This window comes from Balaenoptera physalus, assembly GCF_965194825.1.
Source record: "Balaenoptera physalus genome assembly, chromosome: 16".
NCBI lineage: Eukaryota > Metazoa > Chordata > Mammalia > Artiodactyla > Balaenopteridae > Balaenoptera > Balaenoptera physalus.
The window spans coordinates 22,739,657-22,757,491 of record NC_138898.1 but is presented as its reverse complement, the minus strand read 5'-3'; the positions used below and the strand labels follow the sequence as shown (position 1 = coordinate 22,757,491).

The following is a 17,835-nucleotide window of genomic DNA, read 5'->3' as shown; positions in this document are numbered from 1 at the left end:
TGGGTAAACTGAAGCCTAGGGAAGACAGGCGATCAGCCCACGGTTAGCGGCAGAGCCGGGATGGAAGCCAGACCTCGCGCCTCCAGGGCGTGCTCCGCATCTTCTGGCTTGGCTTCCCTCTCACAGTCGTGGGGAGCGTCGGGCCCTGGGTGCATGCCCGGCTCTGCACGCCGTGACCGGCTTGTGATCCCAGGCATACTCCCTCCTCCCCTGACCCCGGTCTCAGGTTCTGCAGGGCTAAAATGGAGGCGACCCGTTCTCAGGAGTCAGACCAGCGGATGCTTTGGGAATAGGTTTTGGCTCCCGTGGGGGCTGGTCCGAGCTGGACACGGTTGCCCTGATCCCCACACGTCCCCCACAGGAACAACTCCGGATAACCCCGGAGTCCCGGCTCTGGTGGGTGTCGTTTCTTTCCTTCCAGAACTGTGCTCCTGTGTTGTTGATTTTCCCTTGTGTCTGTCACGTCTTCCCCGCCCCCGCTCCTCGCTGCTACTCCCTATCGCCACCAAGCCGCTGCTGGGCAGAGCCACTTGAAGTCCTTTGGCTGCCCGGCGGGCAGGCGCTCACGCTCAGGGTAGCACCCCCTGGCGGGCGTGGGGGGCAAGGCTGGTGTTTACCGGTCTGCAGCCTCTTCTTCCTCCCTCTATTCCCCTTCCTTTCCTTTTCCTCCTCCTTCTCCCCCTTTCCTCCTTTCTTTTCCATTGCTCTCTTTCCCTCCTCTTCCTCTTCCCCCAAACCTGTTGCTTCACCTCCTCCTGCCCTTGACACACAGCTGGCCCAGGTCCACTCTGTTTCTGTGCCACCTGCCCCGCAGCGGTGAATACACTCCCGGGGTATGCCCTCTCCCGGTGAGGCACGGCTTCATCCCCATCTAGGTGTGTCTAGGTGTGTAAGTGCCCCCTCTATCCTCGGATCCTTCCTCTGGGTGCCCCCCACGGAGCCAGGTAAGGAGCAGGGCCACTCAGCAGGTTCTCTGCAAACACTTCTTCAGGGGCATTTCTGCCCCCGTCCTGGCAAGGCACCTGCTCCCCTGCCCCCACTGACTGTCCACTCACCCAGTCCACAGGCACCAGGTGGGACCCTGAGGGACACAGTGGTGGACTTGTCAATGGTGAGTTCCTGACCTCATGGAGCACACAGTAAAGGGAGGAGATGAGCCACAAAAGACTCACCACAAACAGGATGGCATGGCATTTCACAGGGGCAAGGGCCAGGGTAAGCCCTCCTGCTTCCCGGGCCTCAGAAGACCCCACTTGGTTTAGTCTGATGTAACAGATGACAGGGTCCTTCTAGCTCTGATGTCCCCGTTTCTAGTAGACTGGTTCTGGCCTGGCACAGAGAGATGCTGTGTGGCTCTCGGAAATTGTTTACCCTCTCTGAACTTCAGTTTCTCCATCTATGCAGAACGTGGGCTTGGAGATGTTGGATGGTGGGAATCCCGGCAGGGGACATGCTACATAGAGCAGGCTGCTCAGCCACTCCTGACACACCCAGGGCCACACCAGCGGTGGCCTGGATCTCCCCATGTGGGCCTGGGCCCGAGTCCTGGCTCTACCACAAACCCTGTCTGGGTCGCAACACTCATGGCTGAGCAGGGGGCTGATGGCCATTCCTGCTTTGAAGGTCTTTGGATTTGGGGAGCCATGAATCTACATTGCGGCCCCAGAAGAGCCTGGGGAGCAGCAAGGCCCTGGTGGGGAGGGGCCCAGGGCTTGGGTCAAGGTGGGGCTCTGGACTCAGGTCACACCAGGGAAACAGCGAAAGGAGTAAGACTAGCCAGGGGCCCAGAATTGGCTCCATGCAGGTGGGGAGGCCACCTGGGGTTTCCTGAGCCCTGGGCACTCATGCCAGGCTCTGTGCTCAACACTTCAGCAGAGGATCTCAGAAAGGTTAGGAACTTCTTGTGGCTGATTATATTTTCCAAAGACAGGCTCAGCAATATATAGCTCATCCCAATTATTCTTTTTTACAGTGTGGCAGTGACACTCTTCCAGTTGAGTGACGTGGTCTATGTTCCCTCTCCTTGAACCTGAGCAGACTTTTGTAACTGCCTCAACCAATAGAGAATGGCAAAAGCAACAGTGGGAAGCTAGGTCATAAAAGGCAATGTGGCTCTTACAGCTCAATTTCTCTCTGCCTCTGTTTCTCTGTGTCTCTCAGTCTCTGTCTCTCTGTCTCTCTCTCTCTCAATCCACTCTCCCTTGGGACGCAGCCACCATGTTGGGAGGAAACCCAGGCCTCATGCAGAGGCCACGTGAAGGTGCTCCAGCCAACAACTCCAGCTCCAGTCCCCGCTAAGCCCCGGACATGTGAGAGAAGGAACTTTCAGATGATTCAGCCCCCAGCCTTGGAGCTGCCCCAGCTGATGCCAAGTGGAGCAGAAATGAGCTGTCCCAAACTGCAAAATATTGTTGTTCTAAGCCACTAATTTAGGGGGTAGTTTGTTATGCAGCAATGGATAACTGGAATGCTTGTTCAAGGTCATACAGCTTGGAAGAGGCAGGGCTGGGGTTGATTGGAACCCAGGGCCATCCAGCTTCAGAGCCTGTTGTGCTGCACTGTTGGGTGGTATCCAGCTCAGGCACACAGTGTGTGCCATATAAAGCTCTACTCCAGAAGGCATGAAGTGTTAAATGATTCTAAGAATTATATATCAGATTGTACGAAATGAAGATGCTGATCACCCAGCGGAAAAACAGTTTATGTTCTCCCATTCAAGTGGCTAAATTGACCAACATGATGGAAACTGAATGGAGAGTAGGAAGGCTCCAAAAAGGAGGTGATTTTTTTAAAAAAAAAAAAAAAGGTTCTGTTCCTTATACAAACCACTGGCTGAAGGAGAATTAGAAGAATTAGTGGGGAAACCTGCTTTTGTTGTTGTTGCTGTTTTTGGCCGCACCACGTGGCATGCGGGAAGGATCTTAGTTCCCTGACCAGGGTTCGAACCCATGCCCTCTACAGTGGAAGCATGGATTCTTAACCACTGGGCCACCAGGGAAGTCCCAGAACCTGCTTTAAATAGGGTAGTCAGGGAGGCCTCTCTTAGGAGGTGACATTTAAACTGAGTTATTCAGTTTAAATGAGCCAGAATAAGAGAATGCCAGGCAGAGAGAACAGCAAGGGCAAAGGCTGAAGGAGGAACAAGCTTGATAGATGTTCAAGGAAGTAAGAAGGTCAGAGTGACCGGCACTTGATGGGTAATAGAAGAAGGACAAGACAGAGCAGGACTGGACAGTGGGAGCCACAGCAGCCCTGGGCAGGGCTTTAATGTTTGTTTGTTTGTTTGTTTTTAAAATATCTTATATATATATTTTTTAAATTTATTTATTTTTGGCTGCATTGAGGCTTCGTTGCTATGCGGCTTTCTCTAGTTGCGGCGAGCAGGGGCTACTCTTCGTTGCAGCACGCGGGCTTCTCATTGCGGTGGCTTCTCCTCTTGCAGAGCACGGGCTCTAAGTGCGCGGGCTTCAGTAGTTGTGGCACGCGGGCTCAGTAGTTGTGGCTCATGGGCTCTAGAGTGCAGGCTCAGTAGTTGGGGCACACGGGCTTAGTTGCTCTGCGGCATGTGGGATCTTCCTGGACCAGGGCTCGAACCCATGTACCCTGCATTGGCAGGCAGATTCTTAACCACTGCACCACCGGGGAAGCCCGGGGCTTTATTGTTGATGCAGTGACAAGCCACTGGGGACTTGGGAGTAAGCAGGGGTGAGATGTAATCTAATTTGTGCTTTAAATAGATCACTCTAGCTGATGGCAAGAAGATGCTAGAAGATGGGTAAAGGGCCTATTGAACCAGCCTCTGAGAGGTAACGGTGGCTTGGATGAGGGTGGAGGCAGTGGAGAGGGAAGAAGAGGGGTAGTTTTGAGATCTGTTCTGGAGCTTTGAAGAGTTAGACACGCTTGGTTGGAGGTGAGGGATCAGAGAAATGAAGTCAAGTTCAACTCCCAGGTTACTGGCTTTCGTTACAGGATGAGTGACGGTGCCATTTAACAAGACAGGGAAAACAGCTTAAATGTGGTCGGGGGTAGAGAGACCAGGTTTAGAGGGGGAAATGGAGAGTTCTTTCTGGACCCGATCAGTTTGAGATGTCTGTGGAGACATCCAAGTCATATAGGTAAGAGACCTATGAGTGTGGAGCCCAGGGTAGCAGTTGGTCCGGAGTCATGAAGAGTCACCTGCATTTAGACAATATTTAAATCCATGAGACCAGATAGGGTCACATAGAGAGAGGGTCTACAGAGAGAAGAAAAACCAGGAAGTTAAGAATTCCTGGTTCTACAAAATTGGGTCATTTGTAGAGACATGGATGGACCTAGAGCCTGTCATACAGAGTGAAGTAAGTCAGAAAGAGAAAAACAAATATCGTATATTAACACATGTATGTGGGATCTAGAAAAATGGTACAGATGAACCGGTTTGCAAGGCAGAAGTAGAGACACAAATGTAGAGAACAAATGTATGCACACCAAGGGGGGAAAGCGGGCGGGGGGGTGGTGGTGGGATGAATTGGGAGATTGCGATTGACATATATACACTAATATGTATAAAATAGATAACTAATAAGAACCTGCTGTATAAAAAAATAAAATAAAATAAAATATTGAAAATAAGTAAAATAAAATAAAGAATTCCTGGTTCTATCACAGATACAGAGAACAAACTAGTGGTCACCAGTGGGGAGAGGGAAGGAGGGAGGGGCAACATGGGGGTAGGGAAGTATGAGGTACAAACTATTCTGTATAAAATAAGCTACAAGGACATATTGTACAATACAGGGAATATAGCCAATATTTTATAATAACTATAAATGGAGTATAACCTTTAAAAATTGTGAATCACTATTCTGTACACCTGTAACTTATATAATGTTGTAATCAAGTATACTTCAATTTAAAAAATAAAAAATAAAATAAAATTTAAAAATTCAAAAAAAAAAAGATTGATAGCTGTTACCTCCAGGAGTGGATGAGATTGGGAGAGGACAGATGAAGAGGGCCTTCAATAATTGCTCCCAAAACATCTATCATGAATTGTTTGAATCTTATTAAATAAAACTGTATCCATATATTATTTCTTTCATAAGGTAGAAAATTGAAAAAAAAAAAAAAAAGGAGAATTCCTGGTTCTAGAAAGTGGTTAAGAGAGGAGAAGCCAGCCACAAAAGACAGAGAGGGAGTGGCCGATGAGGGAGGAGGGAAATGAAGACAGCGTGTCGTCAGGGAGAATCGCTGTGTCAAGCGGCATAGGAGCTGGAGGAAGATGAGAGCAGCGTCCCCTTCCTAGGGCAACACGGAAGCTGCTGGGGACCTTGCAAGAGCAGGCGTGGTAGGGACAGATGCCAAAGGCCGGGGGTTGAAGAGTGAAGAAGAGGTAGAGGTGGAGTGTAGGGAGAAGAGGAGGGAGCAGCCGTGGAGGGGACGGCTGTGTTGAGAGGGGCAAGCGAGAGATGGGTGAGGCCGAGAGAAGCCGGGCAGGAGAAGCGGAGAGCGACAGAGCCAGGGAGGCCCAGGGGACCGGCTTTCGAAAGCAGCAGGGGCCCTTCCTCCGTTGTCCTGGACGGAAGGCGGAAGAGATGGGTGAGATGCAGGTGGGTCTGTCGGGAAGCTGAGGGAGTGACTGATGGCTTCTGTTTTCTCAGTGAAGAATAAAGTTACCGGCTGAGTGAGGAACCAAAGGCGTGGAGCTTGTGTGAGGAGGGCAAAGACCGTCTGTCACAGGGAGCAGAGAAGAAATCAGACCTCCCAGGATGTGTGAAGGGGTATGTCATGCACCCATCCGAGGGTCAGAGTGAAGCCAGTCGACTCAGCAAACCACAGAGCTGAAACTGTGCCGCATATCCAGTTTTATATGCGGCTTTTTTCACTTTACAGAGTAGCAGAAACATTTCCCCGTGCATTTATGAACTCTTGGCAAACATCACTTTTAATACTTAGAAATAATCCACAGAGGGGATAGTCCATGGGTCGCTTAAACTTTTCCCCTTCTACTGGACATTGAAATTGTTTCCTGGCTGTGACTGTTGCAGTTCTCAAAGAGGCGGCCTGTGGTCTGGTGGAGAAAGGACAAGACAGGCTGCAAGGCAGAGCTGGGACATTCAACACTCTGGTGCCTAGAATCTCATCGTGGAAGCTTTTTAGGGGCCAAATACATGGCAAGTGGCTTTCCTGCCAGGTCACATTCCTAGACTTGAGGATAAAGAATGGGACAGCAAGGCACATCTCACTGGCCTCCCAAAGTGCCCAAAGGTTCAGGAATTGAGCGTGGAGGAAATAGATTTGGGAGAGGGGCCCTGAGAGCAGGGAAGGCCAGACGTGTGACCCCCGAGCTGTTGACAGCTCAAACACATATAGCAACAACCATGTTTGAGGTGGCAACAGGGCTCCTCACTTGAATGTTTTCCCCATAATACTAGTCCTTTTGGTATCCCACCTTCCTGGAGCGGGCATTGCTCCAGGAGACCTGGTCATGGGGAGAGGATCTGGGGACCCGAGTCTTTTCCACCAAGGCCAGCAGGAGGGGGTCTCTTTCAGGTCTGTGAAGATGGAGTGAGCCACCCGAGAGAGTGGGCTTACCCACCCAACACGCTGGGGGACCCTTGGTGGGCATATTTTTTCAGGAGTTTCTGCCCTGGGTGGAGGCCGCTTGTTCTGGGACTGGCTGAAGCCCCTTCCAAATTTGAGGTTCTGTGTTTCAACAACAGCATTCACTGAAGTCCCCCTATGAGCCAGGGACAGAGAAGTACCGCACTGACAGTGTGCCTACTGTATGCCAGACGCTGGGCTTCCTGGACATGATCTCACCCCATGGCATGACAGGCCAATGAGGAAAGAATCAGCACCCCATGTGAGAGTGGGAAACCAGCAGGGCTGCCTCCCCTCACCTCCCAGCCCCGGGCCTCCCCTGCAGCACAGGGTGATTGGTGGGGACCCCACGGAAGGACCCTTTCCTGGACATTTGCACCCCTTAAGGAAGCGCTTTATGTCATGGGCTTCAGGCACCACGTGCCACCTAGTAGCTGTGGGTGAGAGGCTCCAGGTTAGAGCCAAGGAGCTGAGTAAACCCCACCTCTTTGGGCTGGTGGTGGCAGAGCTGGGGGCCTGAGGTGACAAGGTCTTGTTTGTGGGATTTGAGTTTCTGATGGACGACATTGACTGCCAGGCCTTTCCAGCTGGAACCGGAGCAGGCTCAGGGCCAAGGCCTGCCACCCTCTGGGCAGGTATAAGAGCTGGGAGGAGGGCTGGAGCCCGGCTGGGGCAGAGGTGCCAGCTGCCCGCTGGGGGACCAGGGTGCAGAGCTAAAGCTGCTTTGTACAGACCGCCAGGTGGACAGGGTCAGTTCTGGAAGTGGCCCCTTCTCTGTGGGAACCAGGAGATGCACTAGGGAAGCCATCCGGCTGGACAGGCTGGAGGAGGTCACCTGAGGCTGGGACTCGGCAGGGTGAGTACGTTCTTCCACGATTCCTGCCTTTCCCTTCTCCACTGAGCTACTCACCCCTGCAAGTGACTGAGTGACTCTCTGTCCCAGAGGTGCCCAGGTGGAGACTGAGTGGCCATTTGTCAGGGACTTGAGCCCTGAATCTCTCAAAGGGGCAATGTGGGGGGGGGGTAACCATAGCACTGTCATTTGTCCAGTGCTCACCAAACACCAGGAACTGTGAACAGGAAGATGGAGGCCTGGCTCAGCATCCTAGTTCTTCAGGCATTATCTTCATTTACTCTTACAGCAGCCCTATCAGGTAGATAGGTATTAGTATTTTACAGATTGGGAGACGGAAGCACAAGGATGTTAAGTAACTTGCCCAAGGTCACACAGCAAGGAAGTGGCAAAAACCAGGAATTAAACTCCCTGACTCCAGAGTCTGTGCTCTTAATGACTGTGTTATTCTATCACGTGGCTGTGGTTAGTCCCTTCTACTTTCTGAGTGGCAGTTCCCTTATCTGCAATTTAAGGGTGTAAAACATGATGATCAGAAATATATTGTCCTGAGATTCCTGAAAGATATCTGGACATGGATCAGCCTTAAGCACTGGGAAGCCGTGTTGGAACATTTATCAAGAATGTGTGAATGGGGACTGCCCTGGTGGTCCAGTGGTTGGAACTCCGTGCTTCCAGTACAGGGGGTGCAGGTTTGATCCCTGGTCGGGGAACTAAGATCCCACATGCTGCGTGGTGGGGGGGTGGGGGGTGGGGGGGGGAAGAATATGTGGATGCCCTTTGATCCATTATTCAACTTTTGAAATTTATCATAAAGGATATCATCAGATTTATGAACAAGGAGGTTCATTACGGTTTTGCTAATAATCACAGAAAATTAGAAGCAAACAAAATGTCAGACATTTGAGAAATGATGTACATCCTGTGATGAAATAATATGCAGCCATTAAAAATCCTGTGTTCAGGGCTTCCCTGGTGGCGCAGTGGTTGAGAATCTGCCTGCCAATGTAGGGGACACGGGTTCGTGCCCTGGTCTGGGAAGATCCCACATGCCACGGAGCAACTGGGCCCGTGGGCTGCAATTACTGAGCCTGCGCGTCTGGAGCCTGTGCTCCACAACAAGAGAGGCCGTGATGGTGACAGGCCCGCGCACCGCGATGAAGAGTGGCCCCCGCTCGCCTCAACTAGAGAAAGCCCTCGCACAGAAACGAAGACCCAACACAGCCATAAATAAATTAAAAAAAAAAAATTATTAAAAAAAAAAAAATCCTGTGTTCAAAGGGTACTGAATGTAACTGGAAATTTTTCATTTGTTAAGCTTGAAAAAGCACTTTATAAAACGATACACAGTATGATCTATTTATAAATGTGTGTATATACTTATATATGAAATAAATATAAAAGATGGGAAAAAATACCCTTAGGGGTTGAGAGTTTATCTCTGAGAGGTGGAATTATGAATATTTTTGTATTTTTCTTTATTCTTTTCTAAATTCCTCAAATTTTCTATAGTAAACATGTATTGCTTTTTTAATTAGAAAAGTGACTTTTTTTGTTTTCAACATCTGTTCTTTTGGTCTAGCTTGGCCCCTTTCAAGCTTTGAAAGGAAACTGAATTGCAGGCTGTCAGTCTTGTAGGGCCTCTGAAATAATCTGGTCTCAGAGAAACCAGAGGGGAAACAGTGTAATATGTTACATGTGGGGAAACATGTAACAGTGCTACATGTTACATGGGGGGAAACCCAGTTACATGTGGGGAAACCCAGCGGTGCAAGGGACTTATGCAAGGTCATACAGGGAACCAGAGGCCCCAGACCCCTATTCTGGGGGCTCAGGCATCTGCCCAAAGGCTACAGTCCATGGGCCAGGCTGCCAGAAGGGCAAGGAGGTAGAAGGGAATCACAGCTAGAATTTACGGCTAACGTGTTAATTGCTAACTACAAGTGCAGCCTTGAATGCCCAGCGTAGCTGACCTCACAGACCCACCCAGTGACATACTGGCCTGGGAATGACAGGTGAATGACAGGTGAGAGGGAGCAAAGGGTAGGCGGGTGGGCGTGGAGCCAGCCGGGTGTGCCCCAGGTTTCTCCCTCTCATCTTTAGGCCTCAACAAGTGGTGCTGCCTCCCCCAGCAAGGCTGAGGGCTCGCTTACTGCCCTCTGCTGGGCTCGGACAGAAGAATGAAAGGTCTCCGCTGGCGCTACACTCGGCTGGTAAGGGGCCAGCTTGGGCTGGGGGTTGGTCAGGAAAGGCGGGGGGAGGGGGTCTGGGCAGGATTGGATACAGGCCGGTGTCCCCCTTCCAAGCCCCTCCCCAGCTGGCCCAGGGTTCAGAGCAAGGACTCAGGAACCTGGGGCCTTAGCGCCCAGCCCCATGTTCCCAAGACCCTCAAGGAGCACAGACCACTGTCTCCATCCCTTCCTCCCCGGAGTGGGTGCCAGATGGAGCTCTATCCAGAAGCCTGCACAGCTAGGACCCCCTCACTAGGCCTGAACCTGGGGAACAGGAAAGCAGTGTCCTGTCCTTCTCTCCTTCTCGAGGAAGTCTGTCTTTTTTTTTTTTTTTTCTTTAATGGAGTACCCCCTGCTGTTTTTTAAAATTAATTCATTCATTAATTAATTTTTGGCTGCGTTGGGTCTTCGTTGCTGCGTGCGGGCTTTCTCTAGTTGGCAGCAAGCAGGGGCTACTCTTCGTTGCGGTGCGCAGGCTTCTCATTGCGGTGGCTTCTCCTGTTGCGGAGTGCGGGCTCTAGGCACGCAGGCTCAGTAGTTGTGGTACGTGGGCTTCAGTAGTTGTGGCTCGTTGGCTCTAGAGCGCAGGCTCAGTAGTTGTGGCACGTGGGCTTCAGTAGTTGTGGCTCGTGGGCTCTAGAGCGCAGGCTCAGTAGTTGTGGCGCACGGGCTTAGTTACTCAGTGGCATGTGGGATCTTCCTGGACCAGGGCTCGAACCCATGTCCCCTGCATTGGCAGGTGGATTCTTAACCACTGCGCCAGCAGGGAAGTCCTTGAGGAAGTCTCTCCTGATGAAAAGCCCCGAAGTCATTGTGTGCAGGCGTGCATACACACACACACACACACACACACACACACACACATACACACTCTGGTACAGAGTGGGAGCTCAATGGAGTGAATGAATGAATGAATGAATGAAGACACCACCATACATGCCCACTGACACACAGATATATTTACACAATCCCAACTCACACTCACAAACACATTGACAGGTAACACACGAAGTTGCACTCAACACCTTCTCACACTGATTTGCCTACACAACTCTATTTTAAGCCAACACACCACACACATTCACACAGACAATGTGCATTTTATACGAATCTGTGAACCTGCACGCTGTCTCACCTATGACTACTGGCTGAAAGGGCCTTCTTTCTTCCTTTGTAAAATGGGGGTAGTAAGAAGCACATTCTGGGGAGTTCCCTGGCAGTCCAGTGGCTAGGACTTGGCGCTATCACTGCCGTGGCCCGGGTTCAATCCCTGGTCGGGGAACTGAGATCCCACAAGCCACAGAGTGCGCGGCCAAAAGGAAAAAAAAAAAAAAAAAAAAAGCAGCACATTCTTCTTAGAATTCTTGGGAAAATTCAGAGAGATCACGCACAGCAAGCATTTCACACAGGCCTAGTCAAGTGTGTGCTGTATATTGTATATGTCGGCCACTACTGTTGTTGTTATTATTATTATCGTTATTTCACGTACAAAGGCACAGCTGCGGCTCCCAGAGCTGGGCTGTCATCTGCCCTTCTCTCCTGCCCACAAGCTTAGAACGCAAGCCCTGGCATCCACTCTGGATCCAGAGAAACCAGGCAGACAAACCGCAGGGCCCACGGCCACATCTGATGGGCATGGCTGGCAGGGGCCAGGGAGGGAGCTGGCTGGAGGCGGGGCCAGGGTCTGGTCTGTCGCTGATGCTTGCTTCCTCTGGCTGGGCTGGTGGCTGCAGGGGCCTGGGCAGGGGGGATGAGGTGGCCGAGGCCCTCAGGCTCCGGGTGTGTGGAAGCTGGTGTCTCCTTGCCCCTCCACTCACCAGGCCTCTTTGTGTCTTCACAGCCCAGCCAGGTGGAGGACGCTCTGTCTGGGGAGGAGGGTGAGGAAGAGGAAGAGGAACGGGAGGAGGAGACAGCCCCAGCCCCAGCTCCTGCTCCTGAAGAGCCAGTGGCGCCCCAGCTGGCAGAAGCCAGCCAGGTTCTGGGAGCCTCGGAGATGAGGCAGGTTCGGGCACAGTCCATGGTGCAAAGATTTCAGCCCTGAGCCTAAGGGTCCCACGCTCCTGCCCCACCCCAGCCAGGCCCAAGGACACCCAGGGTCACTCCTGCTCTGTCCTCTGCTCACTGTGTCACCTTGGGCAAACCACTTCTCCTCTCTGGGCTTTTCTTCCTTTCTTGTAAAATGATCCAGTAATCCTAGCACCGCCTTCTTCCCTGGGCCAGGAGGTTAAGGATATAGTGAACTAATCTAGTCCTTGGGAATTGACACCAAAGCTGGGGTGGGGGTGGGAGGATGAGGTGGGGGGATTAGGAGGAGGGGTTCAGCATCTCATCTATTCTCTGGCTGCTAGGGGCCAAGGTGACCCCTCTGACCTGGGTTCAAATCCTGGCTCTGCCACTTACTCCCCATGTGGGCTTCAGGCAGGTTGCTTCACCTCCCTGAGCCTCAGCTTCCTCATCTATAAAATGGGAATACTAATCCCTCTCTCTGAGGGTCCCTGCTAATTGGCGTGAAAGTCCCCTGGAAACAGTAAAGTACTCTGTAACCTGCAAAGCACCGTGCTTGGGTGAGTGGTGGCTGTTCAACCTCAGTCCTCCTGGGACCCGAAGGATACGGGGCGAGGAGGGTGGGAGGACCGGGAACCCTCACTCACCTCCAGTCCTGTCCCCAGCTCAGCCTCCACCTCCCCCCGAGAGTCGCTGGACACTCCTGGAGTCTGGCCTTTTGCACGTCAAGGGACGGCTTCAGTCTGCGGAGCCTGTACAGGCAGATGGAGGGCCACAGTGGGCCGGTGCTGCTGGTGCTGAGGGACCAGGATGGCCAGGTGAGCCGTGTGCTGGGAGTGTTAGTGGAAGCGATGCATGTCGTTGGGCCCCCGAGGGCCTCTCCATCCCCCAGCTCTGCCCCAGGCTCCCCGGGAGCCTCTCTAGGACGGGCCTATGTTACGAAGCCTGAAGGGTGGTGCTGCCAGTGGACCTCCAGCTCCCTTCCAGCTACAAACTGCAAACTCTTCTTTCGAGATGTTTGGGGCCTTCTCCTCCTCGGCTATTCGACTCAGCAAAGGCTTCTACGGTACTGGCGAGACGTTCCTCTTCTCCTTCTCTCCACAGCTGAAGGTGATGTTCTTAACCTTCCAGGAGGGGAGTGGGATCTACGGCAGGACAAAGAACCTGGGGTCCCAGTGGCCCCCAGCTCCATCCCCCGTGCTGGGTGCCTGGTGTCCTTCCATCTTTCCACAGAGGGAGTACAGCAGGGCAGTGGCAGGCAGAGCATCCCCCTTCATTTAAAAAGTGCTCAGTTCCTGGCAACCACTGACTGGCTTGAGAGGAGGTTTGTTGCTCAGCAGATACAGGCTGGAAAGACAAAACTGGTCCAAGTGCAGGTAGCCCTGTGGGTGTGGGGGTATATTTTCCTAGGCAGTGTCGGGTAAGGCCATCAGATAAGGGTGGGGATAGAGAGGAGGGTGTGAAGGTTGAGGGGAGAGGAGGTATGGCAGGAGTAGAAAGGGAAGCTGCTGGAGAAAACTGGAGAAACAGAAGGGCAGCTAGGCAGGGCTGACTGGAGGTCCGACACTGTGAATGTAAAGGCCACTTACTTCGGTGTGTGCTTTTCTCTAGCAAAATTCAGCTCCTCAGGTTCAAGCACGGAGAGCGCGATGGGAGGGTTCAACCACGACTGGGGTTTTGCCAAGCTGCTTTACTAGAGGGAGACAGGGAAAAGGGAGTTGAATGGAGTGGAAACACAAAATAGATGAAGCACTAGTTGCAGGTGCACTGGTTTGCCATTAGAAACCCCTGTCCCATGCACAGAGCAAGACACCTACAGATACATGCAACAACATAGGCATCTGGTTGCATGACAAGGAGGTCACAAGCTTGGACTGACTGCCTTGCTGAAGGCAAAACACACCATATCTGCTGCGTTGCCTCCATCGCCAGCCTGGAAATCTTATCAGGGAAGAGGAGAAGGGACAGTTGTTTACAATAAACCCATGCTGGATACTAGTCCTCACCGCTGGCCTTCCAGGCTTCACGTACTAGAATCCCCAAGTTGTACAAGGTTCCTCCTACTGCTCCGGCAGCTCCTTGGCAGAATCCTTTGCTGGTTCCTCCTCATCTCCCCAACCTTTTAACGTCATGGGGTCCTAAAGCTCAGGTTTTGGTTGTCATCTCTTCTCTGACTACCCTCTTTTCCTTCGAGGTCTCGTCCATTCTCACAGCTTTCCGTGCCATCCAGGTGCTGATGGCCTCTCCTCCGGACTCCACACTCACATACATCCAACCACTACCCAGTGTCTCCAGTTGGATCTAAATGGCATTTCAAGCCTCACATGTTCAAAGCTGAGCTCCTGACTTTCTCCCAGAAAACCGGTTCCCCCTGCCATCTTCCCTGACAAAGTTAACGGCACCTCTATCTTTTCTGCCATCAAGACCAAAAATTTTGGAGCCCTTCTTAACGCCTCTTTCACACCCTACATCTGAGCTGTCAACGAATCCTGATGGCTCTTCCTCCTCTTTCTATCGCTATCCAGAATCCACCACTTTTCACCATGTCCTTTGCTGTCACCCTGGTTCAAGCCACCATCATTACTTGCCTGTGTTCCTGCTATAGCCTCCTAATGCTTCCACCTTCAGTCATCACAGTACCTGGAGTGAGCCTTTTAAAATATAAGTCAGGGCACGTCACTCCTGGGCTCCAAGCTGCCGATGGCTTCCTTTCTCCCTCAGAGAAAAGCCAAAGTCTTTACAGTTACCTACAAGTCCCTACGTCTCTTGGCCTCTCTCTGATGTCATTTCTTGCTACTTTCCCTCTCCTTCACTCTGCTGTAGCCACACAGACCTGTCGGTTTGTTCTTAAACAGGCAGGCCTGTTCCTACCTCAGGGCCTTTGCACACACTGCTCTACCTAGTGTGCCCTCCACAGGATCTCCATGTGGGTCGGTTCTCACTTCCTTCAGGACCCTGCTCAGATGTTACCCTCTGGGCAAGGCCCTCCCTGGCCACCTGCTTTAAATTTGTAACACTCCAGCCCCTAGAAATTCTTATTGCCCTTCTCTACTTCTTTCTCCTTAGCTTTTGTCGCTACCTAATATACCATTTATTTTACTTATTTACCCGCCTCCTGCCGCTAGAGTGGGAATTCCAAGAGGCAGGAATTTTTGTCTGTTATGTTTGCTGTTCTCTCCAGTGACTAAACAGTACCTGGTGCTAAGTGCCAAAAAAATTCTTCAAAGGAACTTATGATTTTTTTCAGGGGATCACTACAGTCTTCCCAGGATACTGTTATGGAATCTCATCCTTCCAAAACTTGGCTAATTTTTGCCTGTCTTTGGTCTTCTGGCACCTCTTGTGTTCTTCATGAATTCCCAGCCGTTCCTTGACCGCTCTTCCAAGAAGCACCATGAACATGGCCTTAATTTTTTCTGCAGCAATGTTTATCTTCCTCCTTCAAGTCTGAAGGTCATGTTCCTTGAGGAAAGTAGAGGAGGAGCTGAATGGTTCTGTCTTCTCGTGGCCACTTGTTAGTATTATCTCACCTCTTCTGAGCCCAGGGCTTATCTTTTATTAGTCCATTTTCTTGCTTAACACCCTTTGGTTGCTCAGAGCATTTTTGGCAACTAATTACAGGCTATAATATGCTATACTTCTGCAGCCTTTAAAAAATCTTATTAGCTAAATTGACCCTTGAATAATTTGTTTATTCAACAAACATCTATACCATGTCTCAGGAATACTGCCGGAATCAAGGCAGCTTTCACAGAGCTTACCTGTTAGCTGGGCAGGCAGTGGCATATTGCCACATGAACAGGGCCTGGGAGGAAGGGCTACTTTCAATTTCTCTGGGATGACATTTGGGCTGAAAGATGAGAAGTGGGCCATTTGAGGATCTGGGGGAAGAGCATCCTGGGCAGAGGGATCAGCAAGCGTGAAGATCCTAGAGCAGCAATAGCTTCAGGTGTCCCAGGGACAGAAGGGCCAGGGTAGATGAAGTGCAGTCGTCAAGGGGGAAAAGAGGTCGGAGAGAAAATCGGGGGCACAGCAGGCTGGGCTTTCGGCTGTTGTAAGCGGTTGGATTTTATTTCCAGGGCCATTGGAGGGCTTTAGCAGAGGAGGGCTAACACCTGATTGGATTTTGAATACGTCACTGACCGCAGTGCGGACATGGGCTCTGGGCTGGAAGACAGTGGAAGCAGAGACCCATTAGGAGGCTGTGATCCAGGGAGGAGTGACTGGCGGGGACGGATGGGACAGAAATGGTGGTAGTCAGGGTGTCTCTTTGGGGTGGGGCCCACAACACTTGCTGAGCAACTGGGTGTGAGGCAGCACTGGGGAGTGTGCAGGCTTGGTGTTGCCTCCAGCGAGGGGAGGAAACAGTTAGTAATGGTAGAATCAGGGCCCCGCTCCTGACCTGGACTTTCCGCCTCCTCTCTCCAGCTTTGGAAGCAGGAAGCCTCAGAGGGCTCTGGTCTATTCCTAGAACAGAAGGGCTTTGGGGCTGTGGGAATTCAGACTGGAGGGCAAGAGGAGGTGAACTCCAGGGAGACTGGAGAGAAACTGCAAGAGTTAGGAGCCCAAAGTAGTTCCTGCGCCTTCGTTGGGGCCTGGAGGTTCTGTTTCCTCCACAACACTGCCGCCCAGTGGTGTAGAGTCAAAGTGCAAGGGCAGGACTCGCCCAGTAACCGCAGGTTTCTCCTATCATCACAGGTCTTCAAGTGGACAGGAAACAACTCTTTCTTTGTGAAAGGAGACTTGGATTCACTGATGATGGGCTGTGGCAGGTGCGTGTCTCAGTCCTCCCCGAGTCTCGAGTGTCGGGGTGGTCTGTGCTCGGATCCCTTCTCCCGTCCGGAAATGCTGAGCTAGGCTGCCCCAGACAAGATGGGGAGGCTGCTGGTTAACCTTCAAGCCTCTCCCTTCAGCAGCTCCTGGGGCCTGCTCAGTCCCCTAGCCAACCCCCTAAACCCTGCTCTAAGTCAATATTGAGAGGAGAGGGTGGCGTGGACCCTCCCCCAAAGTGTTTCGTTGGTGACAGCTTAGGCTGAATTTGTGTGTAACTTTGGGAACACCATTCCATATGGTTGGATGAGGCTAGATTCAAGGGATGGGCAAGCCTCAAATTTACCTGTCAGCTCCATGATCGTAGGAACATAACTCACTGGAGGAAGGCAGGCATCTGCCTGGAACCCGGCATGCGTGCGTGCGTGCGTGCGTGTGTACGCACGCACGTGCCTGTTGGGGGTGGGAGATGGAGTGCGTTAGGAAGACAAGGTTAGTCACGCCTCTGGTATGACTTGAAAATTCAGGCAGAATAACTCTTATCCTGAGGGTACAGATGAAAGCATGGCTTGCTTAGTACCAGGCAAGTTCTTTGCTCTCCCAACTGCCTGAAAAGCCTCCACTGAGAGGCAGATTGACACAGAACGCACCAGCCATGGCTGATTTGCAGTAAGCCACTTGCCAGCTCCAGCCTAGGTTTTCTGTCAAACGAGGGGATTAGAACGGATGCCCTCTGACGTGTTTTGGGCTCAGAGTCCACGCTTGCGAGAGTCCCTCCTTTGGTTAAGCATTGCCATCTTTAACGTTCTGAATGTTCTAAAACTGGATTGTGGTGATGGTTGCACCACTGTATATATTTATCAAAATCATTGAACTTTAAAAAAAAAAAATGCTCCTGTGGGGAACAACATGCGAGCCCCTAACAATCAGGATAAACTGGTTTAAGGGGAGATGAGACAAAGGCGAAGTGGGGCTGCGGTCGCAGTATGGCCAAGCACCGCTGGTGCAGGTCCGAAAGGTGTCAGCACCCAGGAGGGAGCGATGCCAAGACTCTCCTCTCTCTTTAGTGGCCACTTTGGGCTGTGGTTGGATGGAGACTTGTATCACGGGGGGAGCCACCCCTGTGCAACCTTCAACAACGAGGTGCTGGCCCGGCAGGAGCAGTTCTGCATCAAGGAGCTAGAGGCCTGGGTCCTGAGCTGATGCCCCGGTGGGCAGCTTCCTGAGGCAACAGGGGCTTGGATCTGCCCCCGGATGCCGACGAGGCCTCCCGCACCCCAGGCAGTCCATTCTGTCCGAAGCACAGATGGCGAAGTGTCCCAGTGTGGACTGTGGCCGTGAGCCAGCCTCCCGTCGCCCGAGGACCAAGACAGGCATGGGCACAGGCCATGTTCT

General features: G+C 51.9%; 1 protein-coding gene across 4 annotated transcripts; it reads left to right on the top strand.

Moving 5' to 3' along the window:
* Positions 1–8: 8 nt before the first annotated feature.
* On the top strand, positions 9–17,797 carry TLDC2 (TBC/LysM-associated domain containing 2). 4 transcript variants are annotated; one of them, XM_082430376.1, is made up of 7 exons: positions 9–5,759; positions 9,539–9,648; positions 11,507–11,668; positions 12,336–12,488; positions 12,685–12,780; positions 16,369–16,442; positions 17,508–17,797. In XM_082430376.1, the coding sequence occupies exons 2-7, from the start codon at positions 9,616–9,618 to the stop codon at positions 17,641–17,643; spliced, it is 654 nt and encodes a 217-aa protein (XP_082286502.1). In that variant the 5' UTR covers positions 9–5,759; positions 9,539–9,615; the 3' UTR covers positions 17,644–17,797. The 4 variants fall into 4 exon arrangements, with proteins under 4 accessions (XP_082286502.1, XP_082286503.1, XP_082286501.1 ...); XM_082430377.1 differs by lacking the exon at positions 9–5,759 and adding an exon at positions 5,772–7,438; XM_082430375.1 differs by lacking the exons at positions 9–5,759; positions 9,539–9,648 and having other exon boundaries at positions 11,292–11,641.
* Positions 17,798–17,835: the final 38 nt, after the last annotated feature.

Coding starts and splice junctions, on each gene's coding strand:
- TLDC2 (XM_082430374.1), top strand. CDS start 11,417: ATGAGGTGGCCGAGGCCCTCAGGCTCCGGGTGTGTGGAAGCTGGTGTC. Junction 12,781..16,368: donor CCTTCTCTCCACAGCTGAAG/GTGATGTTCTTA, acceptor CTATCATCACAG/GTCTTCAAGTGGACAGGAAA. Junction 16,443..17,507: donor CTGATGATGGGCTGTGGCAG/GTGCGTGTCTCA, acceptor CTCTCTCTTTAG/TGGCCACTTTGGGCTGTGGT.